General features: G+C 34.8%; 1 protein-coding gene across 5 annotated transcripts in view; it reads left to right on the top strand.

Annotated features, from left to right (window-relative positions):
- Nucleotides 1-17,877, top strand: part of PI4K2B (phosphatidylinositol 4-kinase type 2 beta) — a 30,149-nt gene extending 12,272 nt beyond the window's left edge. For all 5 annotated transcript variants that reach the window (XM_032334005.1, XM_032334009.1, XM_032334006.1 and 2 more), the window contains 7 exons: nucleotides 503-634; nucleotides 2,437-2,590; nucleotides 4,329-4,390; nucleotides 6,023-6,122; nucleotides 9,904-10,037; nucleotides 10,606-10,665; nucleotides 15,432-17,877. In XM_032334005.1, coding sequence (XP_032189896.1) covers nucleotides 503-634; nucleotides 2,437-2,590; nucleotides 4,329-4,390; nucleotides 6,023-6,122; nucleotides 9,904-10,037; nucleotides 10,606-10,665; nucleotides 15,432-15,605 — 816 coding nt within the window. In that variant the 3' untranslated portion in view covers nucleotides 15,606-17,877. The remainder of the gene's footprint in view (nucleotides 1-502; nucleotides 635-2,436; nucleotides 2,591-4,328; nucleotides 4,391-6,022; nucleotides 6,123-9,903; nucleotides 10,038-10,605; nucleotides 10,666-15,431) is intronic.
- The last annotated feature ends 759 nt before the right edge of the window (nucleotides 17,878-18,636 follow it).

Raw genomic sequence — 18,636 nt, forward strand, 5'->3', positions numbered from 1 at the left:
TGGTATCCAGAGTCATGAGAAACTAATTGATTCTAGTGGAAATCCACAAAGTGTCCAAGGGGAATATCCCACACTCATACAAGCTTAGATGGTGCTGACAAGGGGAAAAAGAACTAACAGTTTGAAAGCAGAAAAATATTGAGGTTCTAGAAATTCTCCTGAAGGTAGAGTTAACTAATGCGCTCGAAAGACTGCTATTTTTTTTTTTTTAGCCTTTATAAACTTTTACTTGAAGACTTCCTCACAATATTTGTTCCTAAATCTGCGGATGATTACTTTTTGCTTCCACTAGCCAGTTTTTGACTGTCTCTCCCAGAAATACATGCCGTTTAACTGAGTTTGCAAAATCCCTAAGCCTTTCTCTTTTAGATTCTCTGAGGCATTTACTATAGGGTTAAACTCTGCTAATTAATGGTTTTAAAGTACATTTCACGTAGTATATGAGTAGAAATATTATAATGCCAATTCTAATAACCATTTTTCTAAAACTGTGTGTTTCTAGGTGGTTTGGCTTGTCAGTGAGACATTTAACTACAGTGCAATTGACCGTGCAAAATCTAGAGGCAAAAAGTATGCTTTAGAGAAAGTGCCTAAAGTAGGTAGAAAATTCCATCGGATAGGACTCCCTCCTAAGGTAAATGGGTAAATGATTGTGCTAAGTTTTATTTGGGTGGCAATTCAGCATGTATTAACTGAGCACTGTGTGCTGTAGGCTGCAGATATAATAGGAAGGAAAATGGGTTTTTCATCCTCAAAGAGCTTATAGTGAACAAACCATCTCAGTGCAATATGATAAGAGAGGATAAAGGATGGGTGTCTAACTTAGTTTGGACAGGGAGTGTTTCCAGGAGCTTGCACCTACAGCTTTATAAAGAACCAGGCCTGGGTTTTCCTCCCAGCTTCTCCCCCAGTTAGCTCTGAGACCTAACTGTCCAAGTCCTACTTTCTAAGCCCTAGGCTCTATAAAATGGAGGTGAGAAAAACTTCCTCCTGGGGCTGTGAGATTAAATGAAGAAATTCATGTCAAGTACTTGGTACGTTGCCCAGCACACAGTGTAGTAAGTTGTAGTAACTATGTGTACTGGCTACATACTAGATACCTTCTTTCTTACCACTGTAAAATAAAACGTCAGGAATGATTAGCAGCTAGCTAAGCAAGAGTGGGGACAGTAAATGGGAAAGCATTCTACAAGAACTTTGGGCTGTTTTTTGTTGGTTTTTTTTTTTTTAATTGTGATTTTGTTTTGTGGTTGCAGTGCATTTGTCTAGATAAAAGAATCTGAAAAAAATTAATGGTTAACTTAAATTGTTTTTAAAATTGTACTCCAGGTATGCAGGAAGTTTGAAAATCTTTATAAGGCCTGTTATTCCTTGGATATGCTGAAGTTAAGTGTAATTGAAGAAGGCTATTGTTTCCATATTTATGACAACTAGGACTTAATTATAAGTGTTTTAAAGAAAACCTTTTAGAAGTAGTTAAAATTTCATGCCAACAAGAAGAATATAATTTTAGGATAAGAAATAGATTTTCTTTATGGAAGTTTATATTTATGAGGCCAGCTAGGTGACCTGTAGGTCCTGTGCTGGAAATACATGTAGTAATTTTAGTGACAGAAATGGATTTTATTTTATTTTATTTTTTTAAGATTTTATTTATTTGACAGAGAGAGAAATCACAAGTAGGCAGAGAGGCAGGCAGAGAAAGAGAGAGGAGGAAGTAGGCTCCCCGCGGAGCAGAGAGCCAGATGTGGGGCTTGATCCCACTACCCTGGGATCACGACCTGAGCCAAAGGCAGAGGCTTTAACGCACTGAGCCACCCAGGCGCCCCCAGAAATGCATTTTAAAGTGGACATATTTTCAAGGAAAGGGTTTTCTTAAAAACCACTCTAGAGTTTATGACTGATTGATAAGTTCTTTAAAATTTATGACAGGATCTGTAATCTGCAAAGTCAAAGAATGCATTCTTTTTTAAAAATAAATCTATATTCTGTATTTTGTAAAAAAAAAAAAAAAAAATCCTGAAGTATTTCATTAGTAAGATAAAATTGCACTGTTATTAAATGACCAGGATAGGTGTACTATTTGGCTTCCATAATTAAAGTCATTTTAAGGAATATTTTTAGAAAACAGCGTTCTGAGTTGAGATTATCACCTTGAGAGGCATTTTTTAAAAAATTATCCTAAAATAGTTTCTGTGCTCCTTAAAAACCTAGGGTTGAGCACTTTTAATTTGCTATGTATTCTTTGTATAATTATTTAAAATTAGTGTATAAAAATAGTTTTGATAAGTGTGGTTATATAAATTAGGGTTAACTTTTTTGTTTTTCTTACTATGTTTATAATAAAACATTTTATGATAATACTGCTGAGAAGTTAAAAAAGTAATCCCTTTGTTCTTGTACTTTCTTTTCTAACTATAGTTCTTAAAATTATAGATTGGTTCCTTTCAGTTATTTGTTGAAGATTACAAGGAGGCTGATTATTGGCTTAGGAAATTTGAAGCTGACCCTTTGCCTGAGAATATTAGAAAAGAATTTCAGTCACAATTTGAAAGATTAGTTATTTTGGATTACATCATCAGAAATACAGGTACTGAAGCTCTCTTATTTGTTCACTCAGATCTTGTTAGCTTGCAAATTATTCAACTCTTTATTTTTTTTTAAGATTTTATTTATTTATTTGAGAGAGAGAGAAAGAGTACAAGCAGGGGGAGAGGGAGGAGCAGACTCCCACTGAGCAGGGAGCTCCATGTGGAACTCAATCCCAGGACACTTAAAATCATGACCTGAGCCAAAGGCAACCACCCAACCAACTGAGCCACCCAGGTGCCCCTATATATTCAACTCTTGATGCAGAAGTCTTGAGGCCACTTTTTATCTACCTGCCTTGGAAAATGGAGATGTAGTACTGACTCCCCTGGGCAAAGTTAATCCTGTACTTGAGATCCTAACTCTTAGAAGGCTCCTGCTGAGGTGATAGAGGTCAGTTCCTGTCCCTACTGTGGAATTTCTGGGCAGTAGGACAAAGCCAGAAATGTTATCTGCATAATATGAATAATTAAAATTATTTGTGTAAATTACTTGAGATGCTTATTTTGACATTAGATAACTGTTAGTATAGTCTATAAATACATTAAACTCTAATTTTTTCTCTTCTAGAAGGGAGCCATGATGTAGATAATCTAAAACAGTGGTTTCCAAATGTGGTTCCCTGTACCTTATGGGTCAGCATTATATGGGGACTGATTATACATGCATCTTCTCAGAGGAGTGCACCCCAGCCCTACTAAAGCAGAAAAATCTGCAAATGGAGGCCATCCGTCTGTTTTAACATGTCCTTCAGATAATCTGATGCACTCTGAAGTTTGAGAACCCCTGATTCAAAATGTTTACTTATTTATTTTAGTTTCTGGAAAAGCATGATTATACTTTTCCAGAGTTACCTTCTTAATTAATGTGGTCCTGGATTAATGTTAAAATTGATGTAGAGACTAGAGTACTTCTATGTAGACATTAGGTGAGAAACTACCCAGAAATTTGCCTGGCAATAGAGGTAGATTTTTTTTCTTACTTAGGTAGAGAAATTATTCTGGATTTTAACAACCTTGATTTAATAGTTTTTCGGGGGGGAGTTTAAGATTTTTTTTATTTATTTGAGAGAGAGGGAGAGAGCGGGCACTGAGCAGGGGGAGGAGCAGAGGCAGAGGGAGAAGCAGACTCTACACTAAGCTGAGAGCCTGAAGTGGGGCTTGATCTCAGGACCATGAGATCATGACCTGAGCAGAAAGCAGACACTTAACTGACTGAGCCTCATAGGTGCCCCAATTTAATAGTTCTTAATAATAATTATATATATATCTCACAGAGTGGTTATAAGGATTTAATGAATTAGTACATGTCACATACTTAAAACAATCCCTGACACATAGTAAACTCTCAAAAAATGTTAGCTAACATTTGTAAGTATTTTTTAGTTTGTGTGTGTTAAATTGGAGCTCTTAATATGTAAACATATGCCACAGATAACCAGTCGAGGTCTTGAAAACCAAAAGGCAACTAGATTATTCCCTTTGATATTAAGCTATGATACCCATAAAAAATGAAGTAACAGGGATGATAGGGTGGCTCAGTGGGCTAAGCCTCTGCCTTCCGCTCAGGTCATGATCTCAGGGTCCTGGGATTGAGCCCCACATTGGACTCTCTGCTTGGCAGGGAGCCTGCTTCCTCCTCTCTTTCTGCCTGCCCCTCTGCCTACTTGTGATCTCTCTCTGTCAAATAAATAAATCTTTAAAAAAAAAAAAAGTAACAAATTTGTTTTCTTTTGAAAGACAGGGGAAATGATAATTGGTTAATCAAATATGAAAAGCAGAAACAGGGAAAGGAAATTAAGGTAAGGAAATTTTAAAATTATACACATACACACAAAATTTCTATAAAAGATTCCTTAAATTTATGTTATCCTTCATTTCTTCATTTCCTTCACTTAGATCCTTGGTTTTATCTCCTTTTTCTGTCTTTCTCATCTTTTTTCTTTCTTTCCTCTGTTTACATTGTATTTTTAAAATTCTATTTTTCTAAATCTCTGTAGCTTTTTTTTTTTTTTTTTTTTTTTTAATGTTGTATTGGAATGGAAGAATGATACCAGCTGGGTACTTATTTTTTAGAACTTGGGAAATTTGTTGTAGAACCACTACATTTATTTTGCCTTTATGTAATAAAAATAAAGGCATCTGATATTTTTTGGTCAACATGTTTATATTTTAGTAATTCACTTCTTTTTGAGTCTTATGACTCAATAATGTGGATGAATCTCAAAATCCTGCAGAGTGAAAGAAGCTACACCCAAAGGGAACACACTGTCTGATTCCACTTACATGAAAACCTATAAAGTGCAAACTAATCCCTGGTGACAGAAAGCAGACCTGGTTGCCTGTGGGTGGGGCCGAGGGAGTGAGGGAGGGAGAGACTGCAAAGGACACCAGGAAACTTGGTGAAGGTTTCACATCTGCAAATGCTTATCAAATTGTACACTTTAGTATGTTAAGTTTATTGTGTGTAAATTATACCTCAGAAAGTTGTAAATAGAAAAAAAGAAAAAGAAAGGGCAATTGTAACAGAAATGGGTTTAAAATACACACATAAATATATATATTCATAATAGTTTCTAAATATATTTTATTGGTATATCTTAAGCAAGTAGATTTTCTTGAAAACTTCATTCTTCTACTCTTAAGTATTTTGTGCACTTTCATTGAGTTAAGATACTTGATATAAACTAAAAGAAACAAACCAGACATATATCAAACAGACCTTCATGCTAATACTTTTAATTTTAAAGTTATCTTTTTCAACTTTTTGTTTTTATGCAGGCCACTTAATAATGGCAGCTGTTTATGTTTACGTAATGAGTATTCCTTAACATGAAAACCCTCTTGCTCTCAAGGTCTTTGTTTCAGCTATGGAAGACGGTAGAAGTTAGGAATGGCCTGCATTCTGTAATTAATAGTATCTTGAAGATTCCTTTTGCTAGACCTTAATTTATTTGGTTTTTGGGGAATTGTATTTAGAAACATTTTGTATTTGGACTAATTATTTCTAGGGGACCCTAGAAAAGATTAAGTTTTTAGTAAGGTAACGTTGTTAAGTTCTCTTAAAAATATCAATATTTTGCGAATGTCATACATTTAAGCAGTGCACCTAGCAATAAATTGTCTGAAACAACATACTTGTAAACCTTAATAGTTCTAGGTCCTCTTCCCCAAAGAGAAAAAAAAGAAACCATTACTACCTAAATTATAATAACATTTAAAAGACAATGATTATAAAATCCTTACTGATTTATAAGACAGTTTCTCCCCTTTGAGGGTAAAAATTTTTATTTTCTGGCAACTTATTTTTTATTTTTATAGGCTCTTCAAATAAAATGTCATAAACCTCAGTAATTTTTTTAAATTAATTTAATGCTTGACCTTTTGGAAATGTTCAAAAAAACTTATCAGCAGACCATCTTTTTCATCTTTAGGAAACGGATTGGATTGATGATAAAGAATCACTTATTAAAATAGCTGCAATTGATAATGGTCTGGCATTTCCCTTTAAGCATCCTGATGAATGGAGAGCATGTGAGTATTTAGAACCACCTATGGATTCTATAACTACCCTATTCCAGAATAGGAAGGCAGCAAAACTTATTGATATCAAAAAAGGAGAAGAAAACCTGGGTGAAGGATAACCATTGATTGGGGCTCTCTGTTCTAGAGGCTGGGGATGGAGAGACGTGTACTGCAAGGGTCTCGCCTTGTATTGTTTACTTAGCTTTGAATGACTGGGTCTGGTTTTGGTTTTTTGGCTTATGTTAGTCTTATAGAATAACTTTTTACATGTTTACAACCTGAGCATCATCTTTTTTAATATTTGGATGGACTTTAACTTTAGTGTTTTGGGTAGCATTCACTTACAAAACAGTTTAGGCCTACCTCCCTGCCTTCTGCCTTCCGAGTAAGTGACTATTATTTTACCTACCTGACCAGTCTCTTTTGTGGTTAAAGGGCTGGTTTGCTACATCTTCTTGAGCTAGTTTAAGACATTTTTATTTTCCTTAAAATTGTTCATGACATCTTGAGATCTAGATTTATGAGTTCAAAGTTTTTTATAGAATTCTCTTACAATTAAAAATAAAATCCCCTCTATGCATGTGAAGTATTAAGGGGTGAAAGGAAATGATATCTAATTTACCTTAAAATATTTAGGGGGAGGGAGAACAGGGATAAGTAAAACATGTTTTGTAAAAATTTAAGAATAATTAGATTATTCAAAATATAGGAATTGTACTAGTTTTTAAATTTTTTTGTTATTTGAAATATATGTAATGTATTTTTAAAATAACCTCATATTAGAGCACTTGGGTGGCTGGGTTGATTAAACATCCAACTCTTGATCTCAGCTCAGGTTTTGATACTAGCATTGTGAGTTTGAGCCCTGCACTGGGCTCCACTTTGGGTGTGGAGCTTACTTTAAAAATAAATAATAGGTAATCTCTGTATCTATGACTATGCTTTTTTAAATACCTACTGTTTATTAGTGGGCTTTTTTTTTTTTTAATCATTAAGCTTGTCACAGACTTGTCTATTATAAAGCATTGGCCTTTTTACCTTTATTTATTATTATTTATTTATATATATAATAATATATTTATATAAATATATTATTATTTATTTATTATTACCTTTATTTTTTGCTTTTTTTTTTTTTGAAGATAATTGGTTTGTGTTGGTCAGTTTTTCATTATGTTTCTTTGCTTTTTTTCTCATTGATTTGTGTTTTCCATCATTATTCTTTTCTTCTATTGTATTCATCCCATTTTGCTTGCCTATATATTTTTCTCTAGGCATCCTTTTGATTAAGCCACAGATTAGATAGGGGCTGTTCTGTTGTTTTGCTCTGTATATTCTTGCTATCAGATTTACCCTTTGACGTGAGTAACTTAGGATGATTTTGTTTGGTTTTAAATTTTCTATACCAGTTGATTTAAAAAAATGAACTACCCGTTGTCATCGAGTTTTATTGCTTTGTGATCTGTGAATGTGGCTGCGTGAATTCTGTTTGAAATTTGTTCGTAATTCCTTTATAATCTTGTAGATGGTCAGTTTGAAGGTACTTGAAAAGAATGCATTTGGACAAGTTCTGCATCTGTCTATTAATTAAAGTTTATTAGTTGTTAGCCAAGTCATAATTTTTTTTGATCTGTTAATTTTTGAGAGTTAAAGTTGAAGTTCACTGTGATTGATTCTGGCAATTTCTTACTGCATTCTATACCCTTTTTGCAGTGTATTTCATGTACATAAAGGCTTAGCATTTTATCTTGGTGGTGGCTTGTTTTATGGGTGTGAAATATATCCCACTTTATCCCTCTCAGTGTTTCTTACTTTTCTTATTTTACCTGTTGTAACATTGCTATACCTCATTTCTTTTTATTAGCATTTACCTGGTATTATTTTATACTTCTATGTTTTGCTTCCATCATTTTGTTTTAAGTATATGATTTATAAACAACACTTAACTGGATTTTTTTTTTTTTTTTTTTACCAATCTGAGATTCTTTTAATAGGTACATTTAACTCTAGTTAAAGTCTCAATAAATTACTGATGAGTTTGAACTTTTCCTGCCATCTTATTTTTTTTCTATTGGCTGTAAATTCCACTTGTTTGGTTTTTTTTTTCCTTTCCTATCCTTTGTTGAACTGACTTAAGATGTCTTTGTTTCATTGTTTTTTTTCCCCTCTAATAGTTTGGAATTTATATGCAAATTTATCTTAAAGTGTTAAGTTTAAGGTTCCTATGATACACTTGGGAAACTCTGCTAAATATACTGATGAGAATTAAGAATCTGAAATTTGAAAGAGGAATTTGTGTTGAGGATATAGGTTTTAAACTGTCACCTTGGTAGCAGAAGCCATGGTGTGGTTATTGTCCAGGGAAATCATGGTAAACAAATACCATCACTAGGACAATGCGAGATACACAAATACTCAGTAAATGTTTCATGGATGTTTAGCAAATGAAGGAGAGAAAGGGGGGAGTGGTGGCATTGAACACAAGAGGAAAAGCCAGCAAATCAGAGAAGTAGCTTAAAAGATAGAAGGTACGCTTTGTGAGAGCAGTGTTTCCAAAGCCACACAGGAGAGGATTTTATGGAAGGAGATGATCAAGAATAGCACTACTTGCTATGGAGACATTAAGTAGCATGAGCACAAATGGGCCTTTGGAGAGACTCTTATGAAATGACTGGTGGTCTTAGGGGAGAGGTTTTTTGTTTGTTTTTTTATTTAGGTAAAGAGTGTACTTAGCTGGAGAGGCAGAGGGAGAGGGAGAAAGAATCTCCAGCAGACTCTGCACTGAGTGCGGAGATGTAGGATTCAATCCCCCAGCCCTGAGATCATGAACTGCGCTGCATTTGAGAGTCAGATGCTCAGTGGACTAAGCCACCCAGTTACCCCTAGGTGAGAGAGTTTGAACTGAGGGATAGGGATTGGAAGTAAAGGCAGGCATGGAATAAGGACTTTTGTGTGGATTGGTCAGGAAAAAGTGAAAAGGAAATTAGATACAGCTTCAGGGAGATGTGGGCTAGAGGAAAGGCTTTCTTTGGAATGGATAGTGTACTTCCCACGGTGCACAAGGAAAGAGTAAAAAAGAAGTTAAGAAGGAATGACTCTAGATAGATTTTTTTTCTTAGGGCTTTCTAAATGGTAGGAGCCATCAAAGCTGGAGGTTGTCATTGGATGAAACCATAGTGGTTCTGTGGGCGATCATATTGTCATAAGCCTTACACTTTCTTTCAGGAATCTGAATATGCCCCTACTTTAGAAGATTCTACTACTTTACAAATCTTTCTGATCCTAGTACTATGTAGATTGAATGATCTTCTTAGAGAGAACTAGAATTAGCCTGGAATATTAGATCTTTGATCCCTTAAAGCCAGTTACCTGATTACCTACTAATGATTTAAAATTTTGGAACATCGTATGTTTATGCACATGGTCAATTCCTGATGATTTGTTACGAAGAGGTCAGGGAAACGTCAGCGATGGCATTTGGTCTGGGGCTGTGAACAAATTATGTGTGTCCCGTAATTTCCAAACTCAGGAACCAGAGATTCAGATATAGTTCTTGATATAGGGCTGTTTGAGATAGGCTCATTATTGAAATTCCTACTCTTTACTATTTAAAAGTCAGGAACCTGATTCGTTCCAGTAATACCTTCCTGTGCTTTACATCTGCACTTGATCTTAGCTGAAAGGCCAAGAAGAGATTGTGCTTTACCATCTAAATTGACTGTCCAGACTTGGAATTGGGATGATCATTCTCTGATAACTTCTTCCTCTCTTTCTTTCTCTCTTTTGTTAGATCCATTTCACTGGGCTTGGCTCCCTCAGGCAAAAGTTCCTTTTTCTGAAGAAACAAGAAACTTAATTCTACCATATATTTCTGACATGAACTTTGTGCAAGATTTATGTGAAGATCTTCATGAACTTTTTAAGGTAAATGAATTTTTAGTCACTTATTGCAGAAAATGAAATCTTATAATAGAAGAGAATTTCTTAATAGACCTAATTTGCAGTTTAGTGCTTCTGGTATCACTACTTGCAATAGAACCTAACTTAAGAAGGAATTAACAGTTTTACTTTACAGGAGCATAAATTTGTGACGCTAACACTGATTTTGAGGGTTCTCTGAGACTATATTAAAACTTGACAAGTTCTCTTCAAAAGTTGAGGTTTTACAAAAGTATTATTTATAATAAACGCTTAGTGAGCTGCTATGATTTAATCGCTCAAAAAAGCCTAAACCCATTGGCTGGAAGGTCATTTTAAATCCTTTTGGATCCAGTTGGGGTATAAATAAACTATTATTGTCATTCTAGAGGCATCCAAAAATAAATCAAGTAAAAACACTCTTTAAACGTTGTCTTAACTATTAAGAAGTCTTCGAAATGGCCTTACATGCTAAGTTGAAGAGTTCATTTGTTTTCCAATATATGTTTCAAAGATCTTGATTTTTGAAATTATAATAACATGGGTTGTTTTTTTTCTTCCTATTCCATGAAAGATTGACAGAAAATTTAACAAAGCCACTTTTGAAAGTCAGATGTCTGTGATGAGAGGTCAGGTAAGTTAATATTATTGTGATCTTTTTCATTAAGAAAAAAATCTTTCTTTGAAACAGTTGTTAACTTTTTTCTCCATGGTGACCCAAAGATGCAACCAAAATAGCGCATATGATTAAAAATGAAATGGATTTCAATAGTGGCTTTCCTCTTGTTCTAAATTAATTATTTTTGAACTTTTTGTATATCGTTTGTTAGCCAGTTTCCCTCTCCTTTGAATTCTTTGTCCTCATTTTGATAACTCTTTTCCTGAGTGTTACTGTATTTTTCCTCCTCAAATCTACTTGCTTGGATGTTTCAGTACCAGGTTCTGTCGCATGTTGATTTTTCTCACAGAATGTGTTTGGCCTTTCCTGGAGCAGTCAGTGAATCACCATGTCACCAAAGCTGAGCAGTGACTGAGGCATAGAAGTACTAATTGTAACTCAGTCCTGTCATCCTTTATATCTTCTTTACTTAGAGATACAAGGTGTTAGGTCTGCTGGTGTGGACCTGCAGGCTGGCTGACCTACCGACAATGTCTGGTCTTTCCACACTCTTTTAGTACTATTTAGATTCCAAAAGGAAGACTTGACATTAAAATAAATTATTGTAAATAATTTTGTAAATATTACAAACAAATTATTGTAAACATTGTCTTTTTCTTCCTAAAGTATGCAGTTAATTTCAGGTAGCTATATGCTGCATACCTGGGGCAAAGAAGTCTAGTTTTTGTACTGATTTATATATTATATAACTTTAACAAATACATATAATTAAATTAGATAAGCGTTGATTCACCAAATATTTATTGCCAGAAAGTGTTCTAGTGATAGAAATAAAACCATGAGCAAAACCCAGTTCCTTCTTTCCTAGAGCATGAGCTATGAGGAGGAGGCCAGGAGTCATGGAAAAGAGATGGATTATTATACCTCTCTGTGCTCCATTGTATTTATGTGGTCCTTTGCTGGAATCACAAGTTTTAAATAGTAAGCGAAATGGCTGGAGAAATAGACCACAGCTAGATCTTGGAGGCCGTCAGTGCCAGAATACAGATTCCATGTGGAAGGGTTTGGAGCCCTGAGAAATTACCATTCAGAAACGTTGTGATGAGACTAATATTTCTGGAGAGGGCACCTCCTGGGTTGCTTTTGTGAACTCCCTGAACTTGTGCTAAATTCTGTTTATATGTGCATTTTGGGGTGGGGGTAGGCAGTAGGATTTATGTATCAGCAAAAGGAGTCTCCAACCCAAACAAAGATTAAGGATGACTGCAAAAGGTGAGGCTGGACAGTGAGGTGCAGATTTGCTCAGCAGATGAGGCGGCTGAAGCCGGGGAGCTTTGGAGGGAGGTGCAGTAGGTAATGCAGGCATGTATGAAGGGCTCTGGTGATCAGTGACTATAATTATATTGAAGAGTGTTACCATCCCAAACTATAGTTGAACTAAATTTTCTGGCATAGATAATTATGCCCTAAGTTAACCCTTTTGCTTGAAACAAAATTGATTTATTAGTATGCTCCATCTTCAAGAATTCTCTTATCCCTAAAGATATATCTTATCATAGGAATTCTTTTTAAGGGAAAGCTGTAAATAATTGTGTCAGTTTTAATTGTAGATTAAAGTTAGTACCTGAGGGATTTAAATATAAATTTTAAAATATTTTTCTGGAAAGATACGGAGACATTCCAGTTCTGAGGTCTGTCACAAAGTTAGACCAGAGGCTATCTGCTATTTTAGGTTTACTTACTCAGATCCTGTCTCATTCACAAATGCAATAAGATAAAAAATGACAAACTCTAGATCTGGGGGAAGAAAAAGATAAATGATGCCTCGATTATATGTTTTAATTTGATTTTGCTTTTTTAAAAAATTTTAATTTGGTTTTGTCTTTCTGATAGCCAAAAAGAATAAGGTATCCTGACCATGTACATGATTACATATGTATGTATATATGTATATTTATTTATATATGCATATGTATGTGTGTGTGTGTGTATCTTTCTTTTTGGTTTTAGCGGTTTTTTTTAAAAAGGATGTCTGAAAAGTTAGATACTACTTTATGTCCTAAAGTAAATTAGTAAAGTTTGAGGACCAGTGAACTAGTCTAAGAGAGAACAAAGTCTGTATGTGGAAGTTTGTGAGTGTATATGACCTGCCTTTGGCCTAACCACCGCATCCCTACCCAGTTCTCAAATGGGCATCCGTGGAGACTAGAGTGTTTCTCCTTGCCTGCAGTGTTTAGGCTATTTCTAAAAATAGTCTTCTCTGATTTAAATACACAACAATAGATTTGTTTGTTCTCTCAAATGAAAAAATGGGTGATATGTAAGGGAGGGAATCAGATTTTAAGTCAGTATAGGGTCCTTTGTTGTTCATCACTTTTCATTCCAGTTATTTGTTCATATGGCTGTTTCTAGAATATGTGTAATGTGTGTTTCTAGAATATGTATACTTCAGTGTTTTTTTTTTCTCCTGTTTAGTCTTCTCTCTGCCCCAACACAGTACATGCTCTGTAGATGTTTCTTTAATAAATAAATGCAAGATCATCAAGTGTCTTCTCAACTTTCAAAGAATCATTAATATTTAGGATAGCTTTAGGATTGAGTGATTTTTGCTATTATGTGTTTAAAGATTGTTAAGCTTGTAGAATGGCTTTCATTTTCTTTATACCATTCTGTTTTCCAGATGCTCTATAACAATCAGGTCTTCAGAGTCAGGAAAATACTAGATACTACTTAAATTAGTGTATTTAGGGGCACCTGGGTGGCTCAGTTGGTTAGGCGGCTGCCTTCAGCTCAGGTCATGATCCTGGAGTGTCAGGATCGAGTCCCACATCCGGCTCCCAGCTCCTTGGGGAGTCTGCTTCTCCCTCTGACCTTCTCCCCTCTCATGCTCTCTCTCTCTCAAATAAATAATAAATAAAATCTTTAAAAAAAAATAGTGTATTTAGACTAACATTTTTAGAATTCAATTTTTAAAAAACCAGAAGAAGAAATTAACCAGAACATTTCATTCCTCAGCCATGCTGGTTTTTATTTTCGTGATAAAGACAATGCTTATAAGTGTGAATTTTGTGAATTCACACTTTTTGTGAATTATCCAAGTATAGCCAGCCTAGAAGATTTTAAGGCAAGAACTTAAAAGGGATCCTAAAACATAAATACAATGAGTAACTACTGTAGATAGTAAAGATTTATTTTCCTGAGTTGTTAAATACTTCAGATTTTCTAGAATCTAAACCATCCAGTTTTATTCTAGTCCAAGTATTTGAATTTTATTTATTAGTATGGCTTTATGTTGAAACCTTTATGCTATCACCATTAAATAATCTTTACAAGAACCACTAAAATGTATACTATCCATATATTAGATATTTTCAAATACCCGAAGGAGCATCTTTGTTTCTAAAGTACATAACAAAGGGGAGTTTTTTATCTGATATGCAGAAAAAAAGAAAATGAATTATTAAAATTTTATTTTATCTGAACAGAGTAGAATAGGCTGTAAGCTATGCATTAAGTTTTATAACCTTATTTATGTGCTCAAGTAGCAATTCTGAGAGTATGTTTAAACATGGAATGTAATATATTTTAATCTTCCTAGTTTAATTTTTTCTATATAAGAGTATAAACTCTTAAATGAAACTTTATTTTAAATGGCTACCTTCCCTAAATTTTTAACTCCCTTGGCTTTCATCATGCTTTCCCATCGCACTTTTACCCTGTAATGCTTGGAATAATTTAGTGATTTGTGCTTATTGACTCCTCTCCCTGCTAAAATGTAAGCTCTATGGAAGCAGGAGTTTTGTTTGTTTTTTACTGATATGGCCCCAGCACTTAAAGCCTAGCACGTAGTAGGCATGCAATAATTTTTTTGTTTCTAAATGAGTTTATGAAGGCAAGTATGTAGTTAAAAGCAGACTTTTTTAAAGTTTTTATTAAATTCCACTTAACATACAGTGTAATATTAGTTTTAGGTGTACAGCTGAGTGATTCGGCACTTCCATATAACACATCATAAGTTCACTCCTTAATCCCATCACCTGTTTCCCTCATCACCCTCCACTTCCCCTCTGGTAACTATCAGTTTGTTCTCTATAGTTAAGAGTCTGTTTCTTGGTTTGCCTCTCTCCTTTTCGCCTATGATCACTTATTTCTTAAATTCTACATACGAGTGAAATTTCTTACATTCTACTTTTGAGTGAAATTACATGTTATTTGTCTTTCTCTGACTTATTTCACTTAGCATAATGCTCTCTAGCTCCATCCACATCTTTGCAAGTGGCAAGATTCCATTTTTTCTTATGGCTGAGTAATACTCTTCTGTATGTATATATTCCACGTCTTCTTTACCCATTCATCAGTGGTGGCCATACACTACTGGTGGGAATGCAAACCAGTGCAGCCACTCTGGAAAACAGTATGGAGGATCCTTAAAAAGTTAAAAATAGAACTATGCTATGATCCAGCAATTGCACTCCTAGGTATTTACACAAAGAATACAAAAATGCATGACTTGAAGGGTTTGAAGGGTTACATGCACCCTGATGTTTATAGCAGCACGATCAACAATAGCCTAATTGTGGAAAAAGGAGACAACTTGGACCAGTCTACGTTTAGCTTCTATGTCATATGGAGAATGTGAAACCATGTACTTTATTCAGTCTGTTGGGCTGAAATATGGGATGGAATAAAAACTCTAGTTATGAATAAATGGTTAAAATAATGTCAGTGAACTGAATGAAGGTTTTTGTCTTATGAACTAGTGAAAATATTTCTTTCCACAGATCTTAAATCTTACTCAGGCACTGAAGGACGGGAAGAGTCCTGTTCAGCTCGTACAAATGCCCTGTGTGAATGTGGAGCGCAGTCAAGGTAGAAATCAGGGTCGGATCGTCCATTCGAGCAGTTCTTTCACCCAGACTGTCCACTGCAGGAAGCCATTCTTTTCCTCCTGGTAGCAGATGTAAGAGTAAAAGAAGCAAACCGTTCGGCATTATTATGTTGTTAAAACGATACAGTAATGCAAATCTGTTAAGAGCTCCCATTGCCAAAACCTCAAATAATGTAAGTCTTTAAAAGGTTATCTTTTGAATGTAATCAAAAGTTTACAGCTTTTTTGTCCAAATATTAAATTTCTATTTCAGGGAAGAAGTGATAGATCGCCTATGTTGTATTTTTGTAGAAAAATTGTATTTTATGTTGTTGATGTTAGTTTAAAAGGTAATTTCTTGGTTTACATATTCTGAAATGACTGTAATTACTTTAGAATCCAAGTAGAAAAGTAAGGTATTTGTTGACTTTGAATAACTTTTTATATTCTTTTTAAACATTGAGAAGGATGTTCATGTTCACTCTTCTTACATTATAAAAGGCCTGTGAGGATGAAACTGCTCTTGTGAGTTTTAATAAGTGGTTAATAGAAAAAACAGGTAAGAATAGAGCAATGTTGCCTTAATTGAAAAAGCTGCTATTTTAGAACTTGAATAAGTGTCCCTAAAGTGACCATTGCTATTAGGGACCAGAAAGTTATATTTTGGTTGAGTAGAAGGTGACCATTTTATTTTCTGTACTTCAGAATATTTTTGGTCAATTATTTTGTAATAGTAAGGAAACAAATCTAAAGATATTCTCCCTTTAGAAAAAAAATGGAAACACTCAGCTGAGACTGGAGGGGACTAATAGGAAATTAAGGCAGATCTCTAATATTTTGAAATTCCAAAATAGCATTAGAAGTCCCTTTTGTTTCTTGCATGGGATCAATTACTTAATCTATTAGTACTTTAGAGTACTGATCTTACTCAGTTTAGTAGTTCAGTTAGTATTAACTTTACCGAAAAGTAAACCAAACCCCAAAGTATATATTGGATTGCATTTTGGGGTCCTAGGGCATAAGTCCTTAAAAATAACAGTCATATTGTAGAGTACTTGAAATCACCATGTTAATATAATTAACGGTCAACTTTAGAATATCAGCCCTAACTAAAGGGGAACGTGACAGAGATAACCATGAAGTCATTTATAATTTGATTTTGAAAATTAATATGCCAGACATCCTAGGACTTTGTAGGACTTTGTAGCACCTTTAACTCACCAAGTGATTTAAATTGAGACAAGCCGAGTATGAAGATGTGATTTCAAGGAACTAGAAGCTTCATTCTTTCCTTTAGGCCCAAACAAGTAACATCACCACTCAGACTAACCTGGCATTTGTGGTCTGGGCCTTTTGGTTTTTTAGCTCTCTGTCTTGTAATTTTTTCTTTTTTAATTAAGTATTTTTGGTAAAAAGTATTTCATGAAGGTTAAATTAGGACAGAAGACAGGTCTGCAGATCCCTCTTCCTTCACCTTTCTCCCGGTCTCCATGGATGCGGCGAGTGAGAACACTGCCGTCCTCAGTACAGCCCCACTGGACACCTGTGTTCTGCCTCCCCCGAACTTCCGCCATCTTCATGCTGAGAGCATGGGAAATTGACTGGAAATTCAAAATGCAGCTACCATCTTTAGATAAATACTTGTAATTAAAATGTGCCTTTTGAAGATGTGTTCTAAAAGAAATAAGTTGTTATGATGTGGGTACTGCTTTTGTAAAACAGTTTTTTTTGGTATTTTGAGAATTGCTCTATTAATTTTTATAATGGAAAACTTAGTAAATTCCTACTGTTTTATATCCTGAAGTTAAAAATAGTGTGGAACTATTTTTTAAATGGCTTGACCCAGGCTAGAAGAGTAAAGTTGAAATATTTAAGATATGATCATAAGTCAGAATATATTGGTTATATTTTGTAAATTTTTATGAAATTGATTCTTATTTAAATACTGTGTTAAATTTTTCAGTGAGTATATTTATAGTGTCAAACTTGGTAGACTAAAAGTAATAAAAATCATTGTCTTAAGGTCACGGTTCTCCTAAAGTATATATATTGAATATTTAGAATGTTTGTGAACACATTTATGTTTATAAATGACATCAAACCATCATTTCCCCTGTATATTAGTGGTATAGTTTAATTCTTTAAAATTTCAAAAGCCTTATTTAAGTGGAACCTTTATAATTGGAGACATTTTACTTTTGTTTAATTATATGCTTTCTTATTCTCTCCCAAATTTGTCAGCAATTGGCAGCTGTGGAAAACCTGTGGTAGGTTTTTTGCAGACTTGAAAACAGTTTGAGTCACAATTTTTTTTTTATTTAAAGTTCTGTACTGATGGAATTAAAACCTTATTAAAAACAGCAAGTGTTCTTTTATCACATTACATCTGAAATCCTTTTACAGACGCATGAAGAGATAAGGTCTTACGTTTTACAGTCTGTTTTTTCTCCCAGAGTTGCTTGGGCAATGGTACAGAGTTGTGGTCGCTCTACCTCTGCCAGCCTCTGTCGTGGCTCGTCTGGGGCCATGTGACTGAGTGCTGGCCAGTGAGATGTGGGGACAAGTGATTGATGTGACTTCCGGACCTGGCAATAAAACTCACTGCCCTCCCCTGCAGTGGTCATGATTGACCACTCTCTTCTCTTCTTGTTTGCGTGTATACAAAGAATTGGCAGAATGAGGCAGCCGAGGCCTGTTGGTCACAACTTGGGAGACTTCCAGGGGAGCACGCTGTGTGGACTGTGATGTGAGCAAGGAATAAGTGTTTCTTTTGTGTCTCCAAAGTCTGGAATTTATGTATTGTTGTGGCATTGTCGCCTATCCTGGGCATTATAATATAAATAGAAAAATACAAATCATTTTAAAATAAAAAATCAGTTTTAGGAGATACGATGGTAGCAGCAGCGAGTGGTTTTTTTCCTCTCCCCGAACCCCCAGGTGTGCTATCTTATAGCAAAAAAATAAATAAATAAAAATAACCATCTTTGCTAAAATTAGATGGTTGAGTAGTAACCCTGTGAATCCCAGAATCTGAGCAGTTTGGGCTGAAACCATCAGTCACAGTAAGATCACTTGGGAAGAACGGCTTTTGAGGAGTAAGCAGAAGCAAAGCAAGGGGA

This window comes from Mustela erminea, chromosome 2 (assembly GCF_009829155.1).
Source record: "Mustela erminea isolate mMusErm1 chromosome 2, mMusErm1.Pri, whole genome shotgun sequence".
Lineage (NCBI taxonomy): Eukaryota > Metazoa > Chordata > Mammalia > Carnivora > Mustelidae > Mustela > Mustela erminea.